The following is an 18870-nucleotide window of genomic DNA, read 5'->3' on the forward strand; positions in this document are numbered from 1 at the left end:
ATTTGGCGTCATTGGCATAAAGGTGGTAGCGAAGACCGAATTGGGTCACCAAGAGAAGAGGCGTGTAGTGAGAGGAGCATAGGACCCACACCAGACTTTGTTACATGCATTTACTATCAAGCTAGCATCATTTTTTTTATGCAACTGGTTAAGAAGTTTTGGCAAATAGCAGAAATATCCAGCCTTAGCATTGTGCTACATAACCCTGCTTTATTTTAGTTTCTGATGTAAATGTAGGGAGAGAAGTGTGTGCGGACCGGGGATAAACGTACATCTCCAATTGTTAGGGGTCTTCATCTGCACAGGACCCATTCTGTGCATGTGCAGAATGAGCCCTGCATTCTTTCTTGCAGACCCCCCCCCCCCCCCAAGTCGGCGGACACAGATTCCTGACCTCTTGCGTCACCAGGCACTGGCCAGGCTGCGGGAAGCTTCAGCTCCCTCAGCCTGAACAAGGAAGCAACCATTGTGACCATCGGTCATGTTGGTGATCCCAGCCTGTGGCATCGGTTACAGTGCTGGGATCGCAGATGCAGCAAGGAGGTGTTTGACACCACCTTCTGCATTTGCATCGGAGATGGACGGATTTGCACAGCCGCTTGTGTGCGGCTCTGTGAATCCGTCCATCTCTGAATGAGGCCCTCTGTTCGCAGAGTTCATCATTCACTGGCAAGCCATGGTTTTTGTGTCTGTCCCATAATCCTCTTCTCTCCTACCAGAACCCTCCTTGTTAGTCTTATTCATGGTGTGATAATCCTCTCTTGACGCAACCGATTGTGAGAGTAGGTTACTGGAAAAAGAGTAAGTACAGCTTGTTTCCTCAGTAAATACAGATCATGTAATGGTTTAGAAAATACTTGTCCTTTGCGTTAAACATTTAATACACAAAATCCTAATTTGTGTTTTATCTCAAACATAATTTAAAGGGACATTATTTGACCCAAATCTATGTTAAAGGCCGTCTGAGCTGTGTAACATGCATGAGATAACCCTAGTGTTGAAATATGGCCACGGTGCTTTCTCACTGCTCTGTTGTCATGTCGCGTTAGGAGAGGTCTGATTCTCTGATTAAACAAACCGTCAGTGACTGACAGCTTGGCGGACTTGGCAGATTGGCAGGCTTGCTTTGCAGTAATGCATTGTGTGGAATGATTGATTCGTACACATGGGCTGGCTACTGATGTCACAGCAAATCATTCTTCGCTTTACCACTTGTATCAGACCCAATCAGGGCATGGCCTTTAATATGTGGGAGGTGCTTCAGCTGCCTGTAAAGGAGAAGGGGGATGTAACCCTTTTTTTTGTCGTAAAGACATGCAATAAAAAGTTAGCGTAGCGCAGGACATTGGGGGACATGTAATATTGCGGCACTTACCGAGCTGCCGCTATAGCTCGTCCTGCTTCACCTGTTATTGAGGCGAAGCAGGAAGCAATAACGGCAAGATGTATTAACATTTCGGTCGCCGGAGTTGGGTAGAGATCCCTGCAAGTCCCGCAGCGCATCAGCCTAGATTTAGCGCATTTGGCACTTATCAACCAACAGTACATTTACCCCATTTTATTTTGAGTGGGTCATCCTTTAAACCAGGGGTCTTCAAACTTGGCCCTCCAGCTGCTGTGGAACTACACATCCCAGCATGCACTGCCATAGTTTTAGCATGCTGTTATATCAAAAAGGTGGCAGTGCATGCTGGGATGTGTAGTTCCACAGCAGCTGGAGGCCCAAGGTTGAAGACCGCTGCTTTAAACATTCTGTCTGCTCCATATACACTTTACACTTGTCGCCATGTACTTTATACTATTAGTCCCCAAGTGCGCTCTAACCTGTATCTACATTGTACCTCTTCTGCCGTTTTTCTCCCCAATCTTTTCTTTTATCGAACTCTTCTTCTGAGGATACAATGTAGTGTGTGGGCAGCAACAGGGGGTGGGATGGGGCGATGAAAACGCAAGCGTGTTGTTGGGGTGCGTCTCATTCTGCAACTTCCATCCCACATGCAATAAAAAATAGCTTCGGCATCACCGTTCTCGTGGCCTTTCTGCGCGACCAAAGAGCTGCTCGGAAGGCCGGTAATTGTCTGTTCTGCATCCGATGCTGCGTCTCTGTACAGTCGCTTGGATTTGCAAAGCTGCCGGTGGGCGTCTCGATACAAATTCCGGCGGCTGCGACATTTGCGTGTTTTCGCACAGCCGCTACGGTGGAATTAGTGCACATCTCTGTATCAGGCCCAATATTTGATGCATATAATATACCAGGAAACAGGAAAATTCACGCTTCCGTTCAAGTCTACATAGCCCGCAATTGGACGCCCCCTCGGTGAGCTTTGCCTTTGTGAGAACGCTCCGTTACTTCCCTTCAGTTCCCAGGAGAGATGCGAGTGAAATGCGTAGAACTCTGCAGCTCATTCTTGTGACTGGGGCCAGAGCATGTGCAGGTGACAACACACAATATACACTCTACAAATGCTCATACCCACCTGCTGGGCAGTTTTATATATAATTTGTCTATAGACCGAGTCTCTTAGAGTGCCGCCTATCACGTAGTCCACTTACAGTATGATCCATTGGAATGGGTAAGATGAAGTCCCGGCGGCGGTTCATATCCCGATGCCGGCAGCCCGAAGGGAGAAGATCCCAACAGGGCAGGTAAGTGCTCCATCCCTAACCTCTTCCTGGGGGTGCCTAACCCCCTATTACCGCTCCCTAAACCTAACCCTCCCAGGGGTGCCTAACCCTCCCCCCTAGGTGTGCCTAACCCTGACCTTCCCCCCCCCCCCCAAAACCTAACCCCGCTACGCTCCTTAAACCTAACCCTCCCCCCACGGCTAATGCTAAGGGTGCTTCGGACTACCAGGTTCGGGCTGGCATCCTTCGGCGTTGCAGCGATTATCGACGTCTATCTTAAGTCCCTTGTCGGGATTCCGATGTCAGCCGCCGGTCTCATAACTACATCCCGACTCATTAGTAGCTGCCCTCTGGACATGCTGGTTGGTATTAGTTAATTTAAGTCTCCATCACTTTATTGGTGAAACGCGTGACCACTGGTGAATGAGAGCAGGTAGTCCAGTTCTTTAGCGATGTGTTTCAGAGGGATCACTGAGTCACTGAGAGTTTAGTGATACTAATTTTATCACACAAGTTCTTAATGTGTATACTAGAATTCTATTTGTACTTTCTGCTTCTTCCATTTAAGTAAATCACTGCCATAGACGCAGGTGGGTTGGGTACGGGAAGCCGGTCAGAATCCCGACGCCGACATCCCGGCAGGGTTAGGATACCCACACTTGTTGGTCAGTATCTTAACCCTCCCCCCCTCTTCCCTACCCCTAACTCTCCCGTCCTGGTGCCTAAACCTAACCTCCCCCTAGTGCCTAAACCTAACCTCCCCCTCCGCCATCCTCAATCTAACTCTGCCCCCTTAGTGCCTAACCCTGCCCCTAACCCCAGTACTTACCGTGGGGATGCGAGCACCGGCATCCTGATTGTCCGAATTGTGTCCGAATGCTGATGCGGATACACGCATCCAAAAATGGAAAGATCCAGTCATTTGGGGCATGGCCGACAAGGATAACCCGTACAGAGCACACGTAGCCTAGCTGGTTGCTGACTGGCTTTATTAGCTGTACATGGGAATCTATTATATTGCAGCATATAGCGGCACGTGTTAGTTAACTACTTAATTACTGAAGCAGTTTCTTTGACGTGTTCCATATCCATTTAGAAGTAAATCCAATCTAAAAACAGAGAGCCTCACTGTTATTTAAATATCCTGTATTAGTCAGCATCAGTAAAACGGATGATTAGACAATTTGTAATGGTAATGTACTTCCCTAAATAATACATTCGTCCAAATAGGCTTGTACACATCCCTGCTGCAGCGTTTAATTAAATACATTTGCGATATCTTTTTAGCTTTCCTGTGTGTTTTCGCCTTTGTCCTAATTAACTAATTTGAATAACAAGTATGTTCATGGAGTGATTAAATCTATGAAAGCCTATGATTGCTCCATATTATTGTTAATGCAAACACTGTAACGTTGCCTGCATCTATTGCCAATTCAGTCACATTGTACTATGTGTGAGCTTGTCCTACCTGATCAAAATCCCATCCTGTTCCCTGTTTCGCCTGGGAGACCTGCAGTGCCGTCTGGTTGTTTAACTCACTGATCTCTCTCTCTCGAAGGGCCGTATTTAATTAGCGGCAATAATGTCTCGCCGATTTATCATGTGAAAATGGAGAAAACTTTTCTCCATTTTAAAAAAGGGGTGAAATGTGCAAAATCCTTATTTTTGGGTAAAAATGTGGGGATTTCTTACAGAACCCTTTGGACAGCCCCCTAATGATACTTTAGCATGAAAAATGTGTTTAACGTATTGGGTCTGCTATTTTGGAGGGCCATAAGGATGCACCAAGTGTTTTAAACATTGCACGTTTTTAGCAATTCTAAAAAACCACCTGCACCAGCCATGTGCGATGTTTAAAACACTTGGCGCCTCCTTATGGCCCTCCGAAATACCAGACCCAAAATGTTAAACGCATTTTTCACGGAAAAAAAATTTGACTGAAATTTCAGCGGTCGTTTTTCGCAAAAGTTCGCAACTTATGATTATTGTTCCGCTAACGTATCATTAGGGGGGTTGTCCAAAGGGTTCTGTAAGAAATACCCACATTTTTACCCAAAAATAGGGATTTTGCACATTTATTTTTTCTACCTTAGGCTGCCCATCCACTACTAGATGCGGGGACGACGGCACGATTACGTCATAGTAATCGCACCGGCGTCCCCCTAGGGGTGAAGTGCATACACTGAACGTTCAGACGTTCAGTGTATGCAGATCAATCATCCCCGAACATGGAAACCTGACGGCGGTCATCAGGTTGACCGTCATGTTCGGGCGATGATAGATGTTCAAAACGACCAGCGGGCGCGCGCATCGCTGGTCGTTTTTAACATTTTGCTGCCCGATTTGCGGCCGATAGCCAAACGATTAAGCGATAACGACGGCCGTTATCGCTCAATCGCTAGGTTTAATCGCCTAGTGGATGGGCACTAGACTGGGGAAAAGTTTTCTCCACTTTTTAGGCGAAAAACTGACGTTTTATCGCCGTCGTTGGCGAAATCTGCAACAAATCGGCCGATTGCGTCCGATATATTAGCCGATCGGAAGGCCGATTCGCCAATGACTGCGAAAATAGCAGATTTCGCCTCTAATTGAATACCGCCCTAAGTGTGGACAGCACAGTCTGACTGCAGCGTAAATGGGTAACTTGGATCTGCTTTGGATATAATCTACACAAATGTTCGTATAGCCAGATGACATAGGTGCTGTTTTTGAACCATTTATCTTCCTGACAGACTGCTACAGCTTGTGTGAATGTATTTGCTGCACCTTTAAGTTTGTTGCTAACCGCCGTCACTTTTGACTCTTGTCTTTTAGGCTTCCGGTCCACATGGCTGCCCCCTCTGCCTGTGGGGAGTGGTCATGCTGCCGCTGTACCTTCCTGAATCCCCATGGGCAGCGACATTGCTCCATCTGTGAAGCTCCGCGCCACCTGCCGGACCTCAACCACATCCTGCGGCTGAGCTCGGCAGAACAACGTTGGTCTTGCAGCCGCTGCACCTTTTCCAATCCTACTCCCGCCAACCCATCACCTCCTCTTACTGGCTGTCAGCTTTGTGGGTTCTTGCCACCTCCACCTGTTCCCAATGGCATCCCGAGTGGACCACACGAGGAGGCCGCATCCCCCGTCCAGGAGACAGAACCCGAGGACATGACGGCCACTAATCTCCCGTCTGCAGTAAGTGCAGGCTGGAGCTGCCCTCGTTGCACTCTACATAACACTCCGGTGTCCAGCTCCTGCTCCGCATGTGGTGGCCCACGCAAACTGTCCTTGCCCAAAATACCCCCGGAGGCACTGGTGGTTCCAGAAATTGTCCCACCACCTGCTGCCTTTCAAGGCACAGATGAACAAGCAACAGTTTCTCTCCGTGAGCCAGATTCCCCGCGACCACTGCCACCGCTGCCGCTATCGCCTGGTCCACATAATATTCCCGTTCCAAGAAGTAGAAGGGAGGTGGCACCGGATAATCCGCTCTCACCTCCTTCTGCTCCAAATCGTCTTCCTAAGCGCCTGAGCGTCTTAGAAGAAGAAGTAATGACAGCTGATACTACACCAATCGCTACTGAGCCACAAAGTCCAGACACCAGCTGGCCGTGCGGGAAATGCACTTTGCGGAACCATGGCAGTGCCAGCAGATGCCGGGTCTGCGCGGCAGTGCGGGAGAACGAGAGAGAAAATGGCCCATCCGTAACTGATGTCCTGCCGTCACCCTCCATCACACCCGTTCTCCCCGTACCTGCTCCCCGGAGGACAGAGTGGGCCTGCCCGGCTTGCACACTCCTAAATGAGACTCACTCCACACACTGTGTAGCCTGCCACACGCCGCAGGGCTACCTAGCACAGCACCGCAAGCAGAGGACGCGAATGCTCCGACGGAGAGAGAGCGTCCGGGCCGAGACCAAGAGGCAGACGGATGAAGGCGAGGCCAAGGAGCTTTGGGAAAACATTGTCAGCTTTTGTCGAGAGGTGAGCTTGTTCTTACAAACCCACAAAAAAGGGGTATTGATGATAGATGATAGACAAAACAAAAATACCTTGTTCACCTCCTTATGCTGCTTCAGTCATCATTGTAGGCTTGATAAAATAGATCCATCACCTATATTATAGACAAAAGAAAATATGAAAATATTGTATGTCGGAGGAAGATCTCGCAACCTCAAATTTATTTTACTTGACAAGAAAGCAGTAGATTCTAGTATTGTATCCTAAGGGGCGTCCTCCGCAAGGTGTTTTGGTTGCGGCAGGCTATGTGTGCGGTCGGCAATGGAATATTGATCCAATTCAGGGATGTCCCATGTTCTGATGGAAATGCGTCGGGCTTAGATGCCATATAATCTGTGCTCTCCCCCAACTCTATTACCTCTGACGTAAAGGCAGGCCCGCCTATCAGAAATTAGGTCTGAATTTATTGCAGCGTTTATACTGTTAGATGACCGCCTTAGGCCCGTATTCAATTTGAGGCGAAAAGTCCGGATCCGCGATACTTTTTCGCCGATGACGTCATTTTCGCCTGTTTTGCTTTTACCCCGTATTCATTTTGAAAGACTTTCCGCCTAGGCGGAAAGTCAATGCAATGTAGGTGAAAAAGTTTTGCCTATGAACAGCAGGCGGAAAAAAGTGCAGTCCCCCAAAGGTAAACTGTGTCAAAAAATTTGTAAAAAACACCTGACACCCCAAAAAAGGACTTTGGAAAAGGGGGCAAAAAAAAAAAAAGTTGGGGTACAAAGTTACAAACTAGCGAACTTGACTCTGGGGTTCCCCAAGTTTGCCCCAAGTGTTTTTTTGATTGCAGGTGTTTGCGGCAGGTGGATTTTTCACGATTTTTTCAACTTCACTTTAGCAACTTTTAAATATGCAGACCCCCATTTTCATGTACCCCAAATTTGCTAGGATAAGTTATTTTCTGCAAAACATACTCCTGAATACTATTCTGCACCACATATAGAAAAACGCTATTTAGCAGCTATTGAACCCATTTAAAAACACCAAATACCTTCAGCTAGCCAAATCGGGGGGTACCATAGTGAACCCCCATGTCAGAGCATCTTTTGGGGGGTGTCAGCCTGATTTCCCCAAATTTGACAGTACTTTCAGCCTGTTCAAGTTTCGCCGGGTCCCGTTTTCGCGTACTTTCAAATTGAATACGGGGTAAAGCGGACATGCGGGCTAACGCGTTGATTATCATCTGAGGATGTTGTGTGAGGCCTAATGAAATGGATAGAGGGGGACAGGCTTTTTTTTGGCACATTTTGCAAAGCTCAGTGATTAGGTTATAGTGCATAATCCTTCAAGAGACAGGGTGTGTAAAAGTCAAGTTGACCAGGTTGAATATCTATTAAGCTGCCGTAACACATGGGCAGAGGGAGGGAGGGATGCCTGAGTTGCAGTCAGTCACACGTGTCCATAGAGTCAACAGTGTGGAGGCAAGTTGACAGATGTGAGTGCTGTAGCCGAGCCTGGTTCTTACATCTTGGTTGGTTCTTAACACTGTGTTGGTGTCAAGGCCCTGACTGCTCGCTGGTGTTCTGCTTCAGGTAGCTGATGATTAGAGATGAGACATAGAAAGCCAGCGTGGTGGTTGTTAATGTAAAAGAGGCAGCTGGTGTGAAGAGATTAGTGGAGGGAAGAATCCCAGTGCGTCTCCACCACACCAGATGTTTATAAAAGTTGCCTCCAGAGGGTCACGAATGATGAGGACGAGCAGAGGAAGCTACTGCTGGACCTGTCCCATTGGCAGCATTCCACCCCCCCTCCCACCGCACTATGGCCCTGATTTAGACCCGCTCGCTGCTGCAGGCAGCTCGCAGGGTCTGTGGGCGTTTTTTTTTTTTTTTTTACTCCAGGCCGCTCGCAAAGCTGTGGGCGTCCACCCACAGCTTGTGCGAGCGGCCCGGAGACCGTCGCGATTATCGTGACCATTGCGCTTGCGACGAGACCCTGGGGTAGGGTCTCGGCTGCCGCAAGCCCGAGTGGACTCCCTGCTCTAATAGAGCAGAAACTCCACTACTGACATCACTAGTGATGCCAGTAACCCCACCTACAAACGCCAGGCGTTCCCTAGGGAACGCCTGCGTTTGTCCGGCCACTCCCCCCCCCCTCCCAAAAAACGGGGCGAGCTGTCAATCAACATTGACAGCCTCCCCGTCTTGTTGCGAGCCCCGCAGTTACTGAACTTCAGTCGCTCAGCGGGCCTCTCACACGCCGGACACGACGCTTGTGAGCGGCTCTAAATCGGGCCCTATATTAATGCAGCTTCCACAGAAGTACAAATGATTACACTTTTAGTACGGTACAGGTATGGGATCTTTATTAGTAAGTAAATGGTGATAATATAATATACAGATGGATATAATCACTGTATTCCCGCTGCAGCTGCTAAGAAACTCTCCTGAACGATTTAATGACTAAGGAAACGAAAGCCAGGGAACATCTGGCGGGAGAAGGAGTTATTTATAAATGTCATTTAGTATATTTTAGGCAGTGTTCCAAATAAATAAGAAAAAAAAAAATCGCTCTGAATTCCCAAATCCCATTACAGGTAATAGATGGCACACTTGGGTATATGTATATATAGTTACATATACATGCACACTTTCTGGTTCTACCTAATTTAAGCACCTCTATGTGTAACCCCCCAATCTCGCTAGTTTTCTTGGGAGGGAAGACTGAAAGTGGATGGAAATGAGCCGCAGCCCTGTGTGCCGTTATACACTGTTGTGGGCATCGATCTCTGTAACGGCCGTGAACGTCGCTACGCTCAATAAAACCACTTTACCTGCAGCCATTGATATATTCAAAGAGGAGCCGCTAGCAGATGAACCTGACACCGAAGCTGAAACAGACACCTGACAGTTTGTTTCAGCACTACATTACATGACACTATTGTGTACACAGTAACACAGCGGTTTCCATTTAAAGTGCGCTGGCGGTGTGAGAAATCTTAGGAGGCCCGGGGTAACTCTATGTATGCCGACATTCAAGGTACACGGCTACCGGCATGAGACAGGTGAACACCTCATATTATTATTGTTAACCATATTTATATTTAAAGTTCATTCATACTTGCTTTTATAGTACGAGACATTGTGCAGAGCCAATGCTCTGCTAAATGAAATGCTGGAGCCATGCTATTGGTTGCTTTGTACAGTGTGTGGCCATGCAGCGAGCCTAAAGATGGGTACACACTGTACGATGTGTGACCCAGCCGACTGTGTAGTGCGATATAACGGTACATTGCTCGCGTGTGTGCACCTTGCACTATCCTGTATACAGTGAAGCAATGTGTCATTTACGTGCAGCACAGCAGATGGGACGATGCGATGAACGACCGTTATACACACTGCGCGATCCATACGATATATATCCTTCCAATCCGCGGCAGAACGATATATCATAAAGTGTGTACCCAGCTTAAGGTACAGTGGTTAGCACTATAGCGATAACAAAGGCATCCCATTTAGGGACATCTGTTGGGCTGCTAGTTTGGGATAGGACTGTACCACCGGCAACAAAGCCCACCCCCCAAACATCCAGTAACCAGTCAGCAAAACGCATCATATTGACAGTACAAGATGAGACTTGATTAAAGAGGAAATGTCTTTGTCCCCTTCTGAAAATTTGCCCTCCCCCCCCCCCTCTCCCCTTTCTCTCATTTCGGTACCTTGCTCTGTTGCGCCTCCCCCGCACTTTGCAAGAAGGGTCCTCACTCCGTCCAACCCTTCCCATTAGCTGCTGCTGATTTTTGCTCCGTCACTAACCCATGCATTGTGATGGCAGTCTAGGCCCTGACTGTGCTCATTTTCACTGCCGTAGAGTATTTTGCTCCTACGTCTCATCCAGTGTATACTTTGTATATAAGGCCCAATGAATATTTCTTATTAATTATAGATAATATATTGCATGGAGTTCCTTCTCAATGGGTGGGGGGTAGCCACACACATCTGTCAACTGCTCAGCATGTATCTGTAGACAACAGCAACCAATGAGACATTAGGTTTCATTTTAGGTACTAGAAAATTGCTGACATCTGATTGGTCGCAGCACAATATTCAGTTACTTGTGTGTTTCATATGTGTTCCCCTTTTTCATTTAAAACTATTTACATGATGACTTCACCGAACTAAGGGCAACAAAGCCAAAAGATTGAGTATACATATAAGGGTTGTACAAAAAGTAACGCCTAAACGCTCACAACTCAAATTTTATTATAGATACAGATTTTAAATTTTGCAGTAAAATCCTTTGAAGTCTTAGCAACAGAATGACTCATCACCTGCCCTCAAAAATTTTCTCCACCTCTCAATACAAGCTGTGAATCCACTTTGGAAAAATTCCAGTGGTTGGTGTTTGACCCAGGAACGTATGGCGTTTTTAATAACCTCTATGTCTTCAAAATGTTGGCCCCGGAGACAGTATTTGAGAGGGCCAAACAGATGAAAGTCAGAAGGGGCCAAATCAGGACTCTATGGTGGATGTGGCATTATTGCCCACCCCATTGTTGTGGTGTAAGATGACATTTGACAGTGGAATTGTTGACCTTTTTTTGCAGATGGCTTTTTTCATCTTCTTAAGTGTAATAATGTATCGATCACTGTTGATTGATTGGTTTGGTTGCAAGTAATCGATGAGAATAACACCTCAGCAATCCCAGAAGAATGTGGCCATGACTTTGTTTACAGATCGCTGTTATTTAAACTTTTTTTTGGCCTAGGTGAACTTGGGCGTTTCCATTGCTTTGATTGGGTCTTTTGTTCTGGGTCATAATGGAATACCCAGGTCTCATCTCCTGTAATGACATTTTCCAAAAACGTCTCAGGGTTGGCTTCAAAGTTGGTCAAAAGGTCATTGCACACTTCCACCCTCTGGGCCTTTATGATCCATGGTTATTTTCTTTGGAACCCATTTAGCACACACTTTACGATATCCCAAATCATTGATTAGTGTTTCTACAGTGCCATGACTCCATTCAAGTTCATCACTGATATCTCTGATGGTCACACGACGGTCTTTCTGAATCATGGCATCGACTTTGTGTCGGTTCTCTGCTGTCACTGCAGTCGATGGTCTGTCACCACGAGGTTTGTCGCACACGGACGATTCTCCCAATTGAAAATGCTTCATCCACCTTCTCACATTGCTATAAGTCAATTGTACGCTCACCATACACTTTTCTCAGTCTTCTGTGGATTTCTGTAGCACTGCAGCCTTTTTCCAGAAATTCAATGACGGCTCTTTGTTTCATCTTGGATCCCATGATATTTCTTGGACTACCTAAACAAAAATACACATATAGCTAGCAGACATATTAAACTACAAAGTTTCAAATAAATGTTGCATATTATTTCAGAGTTATGAGCATTTAGGCATTACTTTTTGAACAACCCTCGTACATTTGGTATAATATATTTGGTTCTAATATTGAAATTTGTGTTTCCCTGCTTGTGTTTCTGATGATCTGTTCTTTCAGCCTCTCTGCTGGTATATGGATACATGTGCTTTATTGTAAACCCCTATTTCACCTTCCTTCTCTATCAGTTTCCTAGTATTCTTTGACCATTGCCATCCAATCCACTCTGGCAGATCTAGTCCCAGGTGCTGCTAACCCGCTTTGCTTCCCATTCATTGTACAGTAACTGTATGATCCTCAGCAGAATCTACTTCTCATTCTGTACTAATCCTCTCTCATTCTATCCCTCCTCTGTCCCCTTATCACACTACCTATACACACTACTACATCCCTCCTGACAGTTGTCCCCTTGGCTGTCCCCATCCCAGAACAGGGTGAATTTTGTGGACGACAGCTTCCCCCCCGGCCCTCGCTCCGTCGGCTTTCCAGAGTCTGATAGTGTCCAGCAGCGGGTGAAGCAGTGGCTGCGACCGCAAGAAATCAACGGCAGCATCTTCAAGGAACGCACAGTGAAGTGGTCCGTCTTTCGGACGCCGAGACCTTCTGACATACTGCAGGGGCTGCTGGGAAACTGCTGGTGAGCACATGCACAAGTGACCTGTACCTGCAATGTCTTTGTGTTGTAGGAAACAACGTTGGGATAAAACATTTTACTGGTGCATCATTTTTATTGTGATTTTTGACGACATATTATACTGTGTGCAATTGTCGGAGATGAGCTGGCTGGACCATAGATCCCCCCCATTCAGCTCGTCTCTGACAACTGGGCTCCATGCAGAAATGTCTTCCGCAAGGACAGCCGGGGTAAATAATGCCCAAACTATGAGAGTAATGGGTGTTAGGTTTCTGATTATTGCTCTGTTGGCATGTACAGTCAGGTGCATAAATATTGGGACATTGACAGAATTTTCATATTTTCGCCTCTATTCACCACCACAATGGCTTTGAAATGAAACAAACAAGATGTGCTTTTACTGCAGACTTTCAGATTTAATTTGAGGGTAATTACATCCAAATCAGGTGAACGGTGTAGGAATTACAACGGTTTCTATATGTGCCTTCCACTTTTAAAGGGGCCAAAAGTAATGGGACTATCAACTCAAAAGCTATTTCATGGACAGGTGTGGGCTATTCCCTCGTTATTTCATTATCAATTAAGCAGGTAAAAGGTCTGGAGTTGATTCTAGGTGTGACATTTGCATTTGGAATCAGTTGCTGTCGACTCTCAATATGAGATCCAAAGAGCTGTCACTATCACTGAAGCAAGCCATCATTAGGCTGAAAGATCAAAACAAACCCATCAGAGAGATAGCAAAAACATTAGGTGTGGCCAAATCAACTGTTTGGAACATTCTTAAAAAGAAAGAACGCACCGGAGAGCTCAGCAACACCAAAAGACCCGGAAGACCACGGAAAACAACTGTGGTGGATGACAGAAGAATTATTATTCCCTGGTGAAGAAAAACCCCTTCACAACAGTTGGCCAAATCAAGAACACTCTCCAGGAGGTAGGTGTATATGTGTCAAAGTCAACAATCGAGAAGACTTCACAAGAGTGAATATAGAGGGTTCACCACAAGATGTAAACCATTGGCGAGCCACAAAAACAGGAAGACCAGATTAGAGTTTGCCAAACAACATCTAAAAAAGCTATTACAGTTCTGGAACAACATCCTATGGACAGATGAGACAAAGATCAACTTGTACCAGAGTGATGGGAAGAGAAGAGTATGGAGAAGGAAAGGAACTGCTCATGATCCAAAACATACCACCTCATCAGTGAAACATGGTGGTGGTAGTGTCATGGCGTGGGCATGTATGGCTGCCAATGGAACTGGTTCCCTTGTATTTATTGATGATGTGACTGCTGACAAAAGCAGCAGAATGAATTCTGAAGTGTTTTTCGGGCAATATTATATGCTCATATTCAGTCAAATGCTTCAAAACTCATTGGGCGGTGCTTCACAGTGCAGATGGACAATGACCCGAAGCATACTGCAAAAGCAACCAAAGAGTTTTTTAAGGCTAAAAAGTGGAATGTTATGCAATGGCCAAGTCAATCCCCTGACCTGAATCCGATTGAGCATGCATTTCACTTGATGAAGACAAAACTGAAGGGAAAATGCCCCAAGAACAAGCAGGAACTGAAGACATTTGCAGTAGAGGCCTGGCAGAGCATCACCAGACTTCAGGCTGTAATTGCCTGCAAAGGATTTGCAACAAAGCATTAAAAAGTGAAAGTTAGATTTAGGATTGTTTAGTTTGTCCCATTACTTTTGGCCCCTTAAAAAGTGGGAGGCACATATAGAAACCGTTGTAATTCCTACACCGTTCACCTGATTTGGATGTAATTACCCTCAAATTAAATCTGAAAGTCTGCAGTTAAAGCACATCTTGTTTGTTTCATTTCAAAGCCATTGTGGTGGTTAATAGAGGCCAAAATATGAAAATTCTGTCAATGTCCTAATATTTATGCACCTGACTGTATATAAGGGCAGCCTCTCCTGTTATTGGCCCTTCACATATCATGCACATAATGTAGAATGGTACTTGGTCTTAAGCTGGGCACACACCATACGGATACATCGTGCGCGGTACACACTGCGATGAACAATGGATTGGGTTATACGATGTGTATGATATTTTTCTGATCCGTATTCAAGATAGGGGTAGTGCACTGGTGTGTCCCAGTCAAAACAACACAAATGTATTTATAAATAATTTATTAAAAAGACAATAAAAATAACTTTTTTCTAGATAGCAGATTGTTTTTTAAAATCTTCTATAGCAGGTCCAATGGAAGTGTAATCATAAACACACAATGGTAACTTATATTGCAACAATGTCCCTTTCAGATACAACATTTCATATTTCAAAGATCTCTAATGTAGAGACATCTGCATGATAACATCAGTTGATATTGCGGCTATAATGTACTTCGTAAATGTAATCAATATTATTAAACCAGTACTCCCATTTTAGATCCAATGTATTAATAGAAAACAGTCCAGACCTGGACCACGGCTTGTATCAGCCGAAATTATCCCGATTTCCAGTTTTATATGCATCAGTTGTAATTAGGTAAAAAGTGCATGTCCGACTGTTTAAACAGTCAAAAGGCCAGATTAGCCAAATAGGGAAAACTTACGCTGTGTTCCCTACAATGGTTGTCTCACCACAGTCTTTAGTCTGGATCCTAATAGACAGCAAACGTAGTCTGGCAGACCGCGGCTCAGCCGTGCAGTTCTGGAGTGCCGATGGGGGCGATGACATACAGCGTGGCCGCTACCGGCAGAGTTTGTGAGCCGGATCCTTCTGGTAGTGAGCGGAGCGTCAGCTGCGGCCGCGGACCACGTCCAGGCAGGGAGAAAAACCTCCAATTCCTGCAGGCAATAGGATCAGGCTGGAATCGGGAGACACCTTAATGTCTTTGTAGAAATCAAAGTACTGGGTTTGTGGATAGGTTTCTGATCCGTGTCAGAACGATATATCGTACGATACATCGTATAGTGTGTACCCTGCATTATAAAGAAACGGCAAGTCTAAGATGTCCTGAAAAATAATTTCTTCCTGTCTCATCCTGGTTAAGTTCCTATATAATTCTCATATCGGACATGTCAGACATATATATATATTTTTTTTTCATTAAATATAAAATACAAATAAATTATTGAACCAAAATAAATGAACCCTAATTGGCTCCAGCAATAATTAAGTCCTCTGTCTTGTTTAAGGATAACAAAGTTGATGGTTTTTTAATTAGTAGTTTTAAACCCCCTCTGCCTGCTGATATACATAGTTGGCTGAAAAGCACAGAAGGAACCTATATTTACTAAACCCTGCAGGTGTTTTTTGTGAGACCCAATAACTTAGAGCTGCATGAAAGTGGAAAACCATCAACTTGTTACTGTCATCCCAAACACTCTAGTTGAAGAGGTCGCCTCTTTATTTTCTCCCAGGGGGATGGGCGTCGATTTCCACGGCCAATGTATCACAAAAAAAAGTTTAACTTATTTTAAAATTGTTTCTGGGGACATGACGGTTTCACTAGAATCACTCCCAAAATGACGTTGCTGCAGCAGTGCTCTACTTAACTTAATTACTTTTTTCTTTTTAACCATGCATACGCAATTTTCCCTATATCCTTAACAGTGCATGGTCCCAAAATAATATCTACCTTAGGAAAGATTGATGATATGTTATTTTGGAGATCATTCCCTGTATCAAATACAGTCATGCCGATCCAGTATCAGTTTGAAAGATTGGTACGGGACCACCGGTTGGGCATCCCTATTTCTCCCCCATCCATCTCAGCGTTTTGCAGAATATGCTCTTAACATCAGGGCTGTATTCTGCAAAGCGTGGTCATTAAAGTTTCTCTATGTAATACACTGTTAATTCTTTAGGGTCCATAGGGATCCACAGGGATACCATGGGGTAATGTGGTTGGAGAAATCCAGGCACCAAACAGTTAAACTTTCAACTCCCAGGATGCCTTGGGTCCTCCTCCATATATATACCCCAGCCACAGGCCTTCAGTTGTTCGTTTGCTGCGGCAGAATTCAGATGCACCTTTGTAACAGTGGACTGCTCAGGCAGTTCTAAGCTTTTATCTTATGTTTTATTTAATTTTCTATGTTTTTGGGTTGACAGTGCTGAGCGTATGAATTAAGACGCATGTACTACGACTCCTACCTCCGTCGGGCCGCAACGCCAGTAATTGGGCTGGTGATTCCGGCGGGTCTCGGCTAAGCTTGTTAGCAGTGGTGCTGTAACCGGACACACGGAGATGTCAGGTAAGGCGATTCCTCGCTTACGAGGAATCGCGCTCGGCAGTCCTTGCTACCGGGGCAGGAGACGCACCGGAAGCTGCTGCAGCCAGGGCCTGGAGCGTCTGCATCCTCACTAGACCACCGGGGCCTTATCATCTGACGCCGGAGATTGGCAGCAGACGCTTCTGCTGCCACGAGGCCAGCATACCCGGCCGGTTGATGCAGCTTATGGGAGGTAGGCACACCCCCGGCAGCTCCTCCCCCGACCCAGACAGTCCCTTCAAAGGTTTTCGTGCGCCTGGGTCGCTCCTCTTACCCTTCTCATCTATATGAGACGCTCACAGTCCACTATCGGTGCGCTGCTGTTGGTCTCAGGAGGTTTTGGGTCAGTCTCCCCCCTCTCCCATGGGCCAGGTATAGTGCTCTATATCCTACCAAGCATTGTGTTTTGAGTAGTTGATTCAGAGCCCAGTGCACTTAATTTGCAGATGCATTGTATGTGACTGTTTGCTATCTGCTGTGTTAATACTGCCTTTCATTTCTGACTGTCAGTTATAACTATCATTGTTTTTCTCCTCATCCCTCTGTTGCAGGTCTGTGGGGGGTTTTCTTTATACTTCACATTTATTTGTTATTTGTGAAGGCTGTCACATTACATTGCATTGTTACCTTTATAATTGATATGTCAAAAAGTAAAGGGAATCAGAAGGGGGAGGCCACTGTGCTGGTTTCATGTAAAGCCAGTTTGGCGGGCTTGACCTCTCAAGACTTTATAAAGGATGGTTTGTGTGCTGTCTGTTATAAAGAACCACCTCACCAGTCCAGTATACCAGTCCTTGTATAGGGTATCCACAGCATGTTATGTTTGCACCTCCTATACATCCTTCCTGGATGGATGCTTATGCCCACTCAAGTTTGGCTCAAGGTGCCCACACACATAGCGATATTTTACACGATTTGGCCGATTTCGACGAATCGTGACGACGAATCGGGTAAAAAAAAGTACAAATCGTGAGTTTATACTCGCGAGCACGATGCCGATGCGCGTCCCCGCTCGTCGTACATCGCATCTTCTGATCTGCCGTGCTGTAGGGCAGATTAGCCAATCTGGGATACAATGCATTGGCTGCAAGATGTATCTTTAGTCAGATTGGACATTTTTAACTCCAAATCGTGATCACGACGGCAAGGGAGCTCCCGTGAAAGTTCATGAGGAAATTGGCCATAAAATCGTATCGTGAGGACATCGTTATGTGTGTGGGCACCATCAGTCAGCTGTTGCAAGCAGACCCGGTAGTTATCTTTTATTGGCCTGTTCAGCATATGGATTCAGACGCCTCATCAGGGGAATCAGATGATGCGCAGGATTCTTCTCTAGGGTCTAGCTCAGGAGAGGAGGACCATCCGTCCACAGTGGATGTTCCTCCTTTGGTGAGGGCGGTAAATCAATCCTAGATAATCAGGATGATGCACTAGCCCCTAGTAACAAGGCTTCAGTGTTTAAACACCGGAAGGTGGCCAAAACGGAATTTCCTAAATCCGAGCAGCTCACTGAGCTTATGGAAGAGGCATGGGGTAACCCGGATAAACGTTTTTTTGTGAATAATAGAATAACATAGTTGTACCCTTTCCCAGCTTCTGAATGTACTAAATGAGAAGTACCTCCTATTGTGGATGCTCACGTGACGCACTTAGTCAGAAATGCTACATTACCTATTCCGTCAGCATCTTCTCTTAAGGATTCTACAGATATGAAAATGGAAACATATCTTAAGGCAAAATTTTCATCATCGGGAGCCGTTACTCGTCCCGCTATGGCTGGAGCCTGGGTAGCCAAAGCTGTTGAAGAATGGACGGGGGCATTGGAAGACACTCTAGCAGATGCTACCAGAGAACAGATGATGTATATCTCCCACATACGGGAAGCGGACTCCTATTTGGGAGGAGCTGCAGTAGATGCTGGAATTTTAGCTTCTAAAGCATCAGCAGCTTCAGTAGTGGTGTACAGGGTCCTTTTGGTTAAGATCCTGACAAGCTGATACAGGATCAAAGAGGCTCTGGAAACCTTA

At 45.7% G+C, this 18870-nt stretch overlaps 1 protein-coding gene across 2 annotated transcripts in view; it reads left to right on the forward strand.

Annotated features, from left to right (window-relative positions):
• Positions 1-18870, forward strand: part of CAPN15 (calpain 15) — a 58637-nt gene that overhangs the window by 25615 nt on the left and 14152 nt on the right. For both annotated transcript variants that reach the window (XM_088448198.1, XM_088448199.1), the window contains 2 exons: positions 5440-6589; positions 12398-12606. In XM_088448198.1, the coding sequence (XP_088304324.1) occupies positions 5440-6589; positions 12398-12606 (1359 nt within the window). The remainder of the gene's footprint in view (positions 1-5439; positions 6590-12397; positions 12607-18870) is intronic.

Source organism: Taudactylus pleione, unplaced genomic scaffold (assembly GCF_031769625.1).
Source record: "Taudactylus pleione unplaced genomic scaffold, aTauple2 ptg000451l, whole genome shotgun sequence".
NCBI classification, from domain to species: Eukaryota; Metazoa; Chordata; class Amphibia; order Anura; family Myobatrachidae; genus Taudactylus; species Taudactylus pleione.